The sequence below is a fragment of the Mus caroli genome, unplaced genomic scaffold (genome assembly GCF_978045245.1).
Source record: "Mus caroli unplaced genomic scaffold, Mus_caroli_1 scaffold_5, whole genome shotgun sequence".
NCBI lineage: Eukaryota > Metazoa > Chordata > Mammalia > Rodentia > Muridae > Mus > Mus caroli.
Window position 1 is genome coordinate 343,941 of NW_028227260.1, and position 7,453 is coordinate 351,393.

The following is a 7,453-nucleotide window of genomic DNA, read 5'->3' on the forward strand; positions in this document are numbered from 1 at the left end:
GCCATCTCCAGTTCCTTCTCCTCTCCACACCAAGACCAGAACAGATAAGTCCCATTCCATTTTTAGATGACTGCTTATGACACTAGCTCACTTTTCTCATAGGCTGAATTGACAGCCGTTCCTTCCATCCCTTTTCAACCCAACAAACACACCCAGTAGAGTGCTTCAGACAGCATGCCACACCCACAGAAGCCTGCATTCTTCAGGACAACTGGGATTCCTGTATTCAGGATACACTCAAGAGCAGCAAACTGAGCCCATCTGGAAATTACAACTTCAACTTTATTTCCAAAGAAATTAACTTTATTTCTACAGTTGTGACAAGGCAGCAACAAATCGATAGAACTGTTTGACCAGGTCGTAGACATAGATATGGAAATCATCTACAAACTTGATGAAGTATACAGTAGGCTTGGCTTCAACCTGGTGAATGACCATTCCGACCCTCCTGGAGCTGTCATCTTTGGTGTATTCCACGTCTTTTCCTATCAGGCCATCCACAAGCTCCAGGTCGATGTCTAAAAGAGGGGGATCACTGAACACCTCCATCATACGGAGGTCACCCTCTTTATAATCAACCAGAAGCTGGTACATGTATAATACGGGATCTCTCTCATAAGTAATATAAAAGTTGCTATCCAAGATAGGCGCTTGGCCCAGGACCATCCCCCTCCACTCGTCCTTAGAGCCATTCTCACCCTCAAATATATGTTTCACTGCTTTGCCAATTTTGGCATCAGCAAGGCTGGCATCGGTGACTCGGGATGATGCCACCTCGTCAGAAAGAACTTTTAGGGACCATACCCTCTCATACACAGAGTCAATCCCATTATATTTCACCAGGTACAGAGAGGGGTTTACTGGCACCTGATCCAGCACAGTCCCTTTCCACTGTGTGATCGGCTCATCTCCTTCTTTCCACTTATGATTAATTCTGCAGCCCACGATATTCCTTTGGGGCAGGGCTGGAGATCTGCTCCGCTGCCTCTTCAGACCAGCTCCTTTCTTGGTCAGTTTTGAGCTTTCCATGTCCTGTTAGGAAGCTTTGCTGCCCTTCTGCTTCCTGGGTCCTGGAGGTCTCCAAGGCGATATTTATATCCTTTGGTTCATTTCTTTAGTTTAAATCCTTTCAGCGACCCTTTCATCAGCTTTTCATCTTTCAGGAATTTGTTTTAAAAACATAACACCCCTAGCCCCCAATACACTGATAAAATTGTTCTGTGTACCCGAATTCTCTTTCCTTTCCATTGGAGAAACTTTGAAGGAAGAAATGTGCTAGCACTTTGTTTGCCATTTTGACCTAGTCTCAACCTAATTTTTAGTTAATTAATTAATTTATTTTTTTTCGGCATGTAGAACTTTTTAAAAATATTTTTATTAGGTATTTTCCTCATTTACATTTTCTTTGTTATCCCAAAAGTCCCCCATACCCTCTCCCCCCACTCCCCTACCCACCCACTCCCACTTTTTGGCCCTGGCATTCCCCTGTACTGGGGCATATAAAGTTGGCAAGTCCAATGGGCCTCTCTTTCCAGTGATGGCCGACTAAGTCTTGTTTTGATACATATGCAGCTACAGACAAGAGCTCTGGGATACTGGTTAGTTCATCATGTTGTTCCACCTATAGGGTTCCAGTTCCCTTTAGCTCCTTGAGTACTTTCTCTAGCTCCTCCATTGGGAGCCCTGTGATCCATCCACTTCTGTGTTCGCTAGGTCCCTGCATAGTCTCACAAGAGACAGCTATATCAGGGTCCTTTCAGCAAAATCTTGCTAGTGTATGCAATGGTGTCATCGTTTGGAGGCTGATAATGGGATGAATCCCTGGATATAGCAGTCTCTAGATGGTTCAGCCTTTTGTCTCGGCCCCAAACTTTGTCTCTGTAACTCCTTCCATGGGTGATTTGTTCCCAATTCTAAGAAGGGGCAAAGTATCAACCTAATTTTTACTGACCTTTCCCTGATCTTTCAATTGGATGGTGTATTCTCCCCAGCCCCTCCCCTTCTTTAAGGCTTTACTGTGAGGAGCCGCCCTCACAGTCGCTGCTACAAGATGGCGCTGACATCCTGTTGCTCCTAAGTGTGCGCAGGCGTCAGGGTATCTTTCCATCGCCTGAGCCCTGCCTCTCTCGTGGAGTTAACTGACTGATAGTGACCAGCCAATCCGGGTGGTGCAGGTCTCCAACAATATAACCATAGAATTAGATACGGAGACAAAGTGTGGGTCAGACACTGAAAGACTGATCATCCAGAGATGGCCACACCTGAGGATCCATCACGCACACTGTCACCAAAGCCAGATAATACTGTGGATGACAACAAGTGCTTGCTGACAAGGACCTGATATTGCAGTACCCTTAGAGGCTCTACCAGTGCCTGACAAATACAGCAGCAGATGTTCACAGCCATCCATTGATGTGATCACAGGATCCCTAATGCTAGAGAAAGTAACCAAGGAGCAAAAGGGTTTGCAGTCCGATAGGAGGAACAACAATATGAACTAACCAGTACCCCCAGAGCTCCCCAGGACTAAATCACCAACCAAAGAGTACACAGGGTGGGACCCATGGCTCCAGCTGCATAAGTAGCAGAGGATGGCTTAGTCAGTCATGATTGGGAGGAAATGCCCTTGGTCCTGTGAAGGCTCTATGCCCCAGTGTAGAGGAATGCCAGGGTCAGGAAGCAAGAGTGCATGGGCCTGTGGGTAGGGAGAGGGGGCAGGGAATGGGGGGGGGTCAGAGGGTAAACCATTTGAAATATAAATAAAGAAAATATTCAATAAAAAAGGGGAAAAAGAAAAGAATAATATCCAATAAGTGAATTTTAATTTTAGCTGTTTCTACAAATGTTTCCTCCTTTTTCCCTTGTCTCTACCCCTCTTTCCAGTTCATCCTCAAACTGGTTTTAATTTTCTGTTCCTATGTGGCTAATGTTTAACTTCCTCATATTTTGTCATTCGGTCGTTTTAATTTCAACTTCTGAGAATATCAAGTCTTGTAACCTTTAAAAATCAAGCTAAACTATTTTTTTATATTCAGTTTTTTTATTCTTTATATAATTTAGATTATACTTCTTTATGTGCAGTAAACAATAACATTTGTTAAGCAGCTGTATATAGTTCCTTGGCTATTTATGAGACTTACATTGACACTTAGTTGGATATGGCTGCAAAATCAAATTATACATTTACTACTTCACTGAAATTCTTTTCATACTGTAGTGGCAATATTTTGGTTCTCTTCATCTATGGTCCTAGGAGCTTCTATTAACTGGTCTAATGAATCATATATATTATAATGTCCCCATATTTTCCTTCTTTTACACTATTGCTTGATCAATAAAGGGCATGTTTTTATGTTTGAATTTTAGTATGATTCTTCATAGTTCTCTTTTTTTTTGTAGAATCAGAGGAAGCACACACAGAAACACACATGAAGAGAAACATATATGTGCCCACTAGCAATTTCATGATACCTGAAATTAAATTGTATGTGATTGTATACATGAGTGATTCCAAATGTCTAACAGAGAACTCCTTTAGCTGAAATATATCTTCATCAAAGATCCTGGGTATAAAATCATCTCAAAAAAAAACCACTGGCCTTCATTTTTCCAAACATAAAATGTGTGTAGAAATTAGACAAAATGTTTTTACCATACAAATTGCATATTCAATAATATCAAAGTTCTTGGTATTACTTTAAACAAGATATGTATGAAGAATTGATAAGTAATTTTAATGGACAAACAGCAGTACTAATTATAGATTGGTTCCAATGCTATTTATGATATTTTAGCTCCCAAATTCACATTAGTCTCTACATGTCCATAGACTGAGTATCCCTGTCTCCAATTGGCTCAAAATGGTAAATAAAATGAGCAACAGCCAATATCCAGACAAAAAGCAGATGAAAATTTAAATTTCCCAAAGAGGAGACTATGAGAAAAGAAAAACAAACAAACAAACAAACAAAAAACCAAAACAAACAACAACAAAAAAAAACCAACGAGGGAAAATGTCCATGACAGAAAATAAAAATGATCAAGCCTACATCTACAAGAGAAAAAAAGTACAATACAATGTCAAAATATGGGGCTAGCATAATCTCATAGGCCACTCTCCCCCAACTGGGTATGAAATAACAAAGAGAAAATGTTAATTTAAAAAAAATAATTCACGAATATTGGGTGGGAGAGTGTGCTAGCTGCACAAAGGCTTTAAAATGCCCAGGCAATACACTGTTTAAGGCATATTCAAAATAAGACTACATGTGTATATGTCTTTCGTTAATAAATCCAAAACATTTGGGCAGCTGAAGAGAAGACATACACACCCACTGAAAACATAGAACACTACCACATCATAAGGCCATCTTCTGTAAGTATATCATCATGCTTGTCTAGAAAATTTCCGTTTTTAGTCCTTTGCTCAATAAAATTAACTTTATGATTTGGCCTACACACAGTGCCATTCTTGATATTAAAATGATCAATTTTGAGATTGTAATTATGATTTCAATCATCAAGGGCAAAAACGTTTTCTTACCCATGATAATATGAAGTTTATATTCTATGACCCCAGAGGTCTTAGTAGCTATATCCTTCCCAAGCAAGAGATCAGTGTCCATGCTCAGGCTTGGTCGTCATTATCTCTCTCCAGAAAACACTTGTCCACTGGATAATAGGGCCTGCAATCTGCATAAAATAATGGGGTGTTTTTAGATTCTAGACATATAGACCACATATGGAGGCAGTCAGTTGTGATATACTGTGGTTAATTCAGTCACAAAATAGTTTGGAAGTGGCTAAGAGACAGACAAGAGCTGTTTTGGACATATAGAATTTGAACATTTATTGACAAATTGGGATAAACATCTGGTGGCCAGTGTCTGCTGAGATGAGCATCTTATAACCTTTCTGACCGAGCATGGAACATAAAGATATAGTACATCTTTTGTTCTTGTCTCTGGGTCAGAGTGTCAGATCTGAGGTATCTTGTTTTCCTGATCTCTGTCTGTAGGAATCATCTCCAGGCAAAGTCTTCCTGAGAAGGTCCCTCCCATCCTTAACTATCACTTGCTGTAAGTGGTTCTGGAACTTCTTAATAACAAGTTTGTTTGCTTGTTTGCTTGCTTGCTTGCTTGCTTTTTATTATTATTATTATTTTTTTTTGTACCTAGAGCATAGGAAGAAAGTAGACATCTCAAGTCTTCTGCTACCAATTGGATGGTCTGGCTCTTCTCTTCATCCTGTCACTCTTCTTCCAAGTTTACCAACTTGGGAATAAATCACACCATTTTACCATTGTACTTACACTGAAAAAGCTCATTGTCTGAGATCTCTGGCTTTTGAAAAGGAGGTGATCAGTATTTATGTCCCAGGAGAGTTTCCAGGATAGGCAATTCAGCTTCTGTTCAGTAGAGGGAGAACATTAACAGAAAGGCAAAGCCTGTTTCCCATGACATAAACAATTCCTTGTCTGAACATTCTATTGTATCCTGGAGATCTCTTGGTATCCCCTGTGATGATACCAGTGTTCTAACAACTCCAACTGCTCTTAGGGCTTTCAAAACATCCCTAGAGAGTTCACCCATATTTATGTTTGCAAGATGGTGGAGGAGTCTCCTTGAGAGTGAGAATGGAGAGCTTAGAGAAATAAGAGCGAGGCCAAAGGAAGCTGGCTTTACATCTCACTGTAACAGAGCAAGGAAGATGTGGTCCTGGGACTGGCACAGTGAGTCATGGAGCAGTGTTGTGAAAATTCCTGGAGTAGACATACTTGAGCCTGGCTTCCCAGTAATGGGTAACAGGAAACGGTGCCATTGGGAATTTACTGAAGTTTCCTGCTTATCATAATTCCTGAATGGTGAGGATTTTAAAACGTTACTTTGTCCATCCCCAAAGATAGAAGAAAGTCCATAGCGAGTAAACTGTGAATTTTTATATTTTCTTTTTATTGGGCATGAGGGTGTAACCTGGGGAGAAAATAAGACCATAACGAGTCAGGAAGGAAATGATACTTCCAAGCTTTTATCAGTTCAAGTATTTAAGGTAATCCCAGTTTATTCTTCTAGGTATCGTGGCTCTAGTAACGCAGAGAAAAATATTATCATGAGACCTTATATTCTTATTCTAAAACTCCAAAAATAAATCCTTAAAAAAAAAATCTGATAATGCCCTAAAAGAAAAAAAAAACTGTAAATCCCCCAAAACTCCCAAAAACCTAAAACACCCTAAAATCTTTAAAATACCAAGAAAAAACCCTAAAATTACACTAAAATACTGAAAACAAACAAAAAAGCCTCTAAAAACTCTTCTAAAACCCTAAAAATACTGTAAAAAAACCCATAACATTCTAAAAAAAAATTACACAAGAACAAAAAAATTTTCCATAAACTACTTTCCTTCCTTTCTTTCTTTCTTTCTTTTTTTCTTTCAGTTTTTTTTTTTTGTTGTTTTGTTTTTTGAGTTTTTACTGACTGGGTTTCTCTGTGTATCCCTACCTGTCCTGGATCTCCCTCTGTAGACCAGGCTGGCCTCAAACTACGAAATTCACTACCTTTGCCTACCAAGTGCTTGGATTAAAGGCATGGGCTATCACTGCATGGCAACCCTAAAACAATTAAACCCCAAGTAAAAAACCCTAATTAAAAAAAATCAAGAAAAATAAGAACAAAGTAAAAAATCTAAGAAATAGAGTAAAATGATAAAAACTAAAATAAAGCCTAAATTAAACCCCAAAACCCTAAAATACACTATAATCCTTTAAAAAAACAAACAAAAAAATTAAAATTACACTTGATGCCTAAAAACCAAAAAACTATAAAACACTCTTCTAAAAACTCTAAAAACCGTTTAAACAAAACCCCTAGAAACCTAAAAAAAAAAAAAAAAATTACACAAAACGCCAAAATGACCCTAAAACTCTTCATTCTTTCTCCCTTCCTTCTTTTCACTCTTTCTTTTTCTTTTATTTATTTATTTATTAAATTATTTATTCATTTTTATTTTATTTTATTTTAGTTTTTTAGAGTTTTTGGAGCCTAGGTTTCTCTTTGTAGCCCTGGCTGTCCTGGAGCTAGCTCTGTAGACCATGATGGCCTAGAACTCAAAAATCCACCTACCTCTCTCTCCCAATTGCTGGGATTAAAGGCATGGGACACCACTGCCTGCAACACTAAAACTCAGAGACCCCAAAAATAAAACTTAAAAAAAAATTTAAAAAATACTCAAGAACACACACACAAAATAATAAACTACACATAGAAAAACCTTAAGAATATCCCTAAAGCCAAAAAAAAACCACTCTAAATCATCAAAAATCAAAAACTAAGCATATACTAAAACCCTGAAAACCAAAATAATCTTCAAAAAACCATAAAAACGCTTAAAATATAACCATAAAATTTAAAAAAAAAATCACAGGAAGTCCAATATGTCAATAAAGTAATTTTCT

The 7,453-nt window shown here is 38.3% G+C and overlaps 1 protein-coding gene across 1 annotated transcript; it reads right to left on the reverse strand.

The window, feature by feature from the left end:
- Positions 1–309: 309 nt before the first annotated feature.
- LOC147004445 (spindlin-2-like) lies at positions 310–1,078 on the reverse strand. The gene has a single exon (XM_085838333.1). It carries the CDS (start codon positions 1,027–1,029, stop codon positions 310–312), a length of 720 nt encoding a protein of 239 aa, XP_085694459.1. The 5' UTR covers positions 1,030–1,078.
- Positions 1,079–7,453: the final 6,375 nt, after the last annotated feature.

Coding starts and splice junctions, on each gene's coding strand:
- LOC147004445 (XM_085838333.1), bottom strand. CDS start 1,029: ATGGAAAGCTCAAAACTGACCAAGAAAGGAGCTGGTCTGAAGAGGCAG.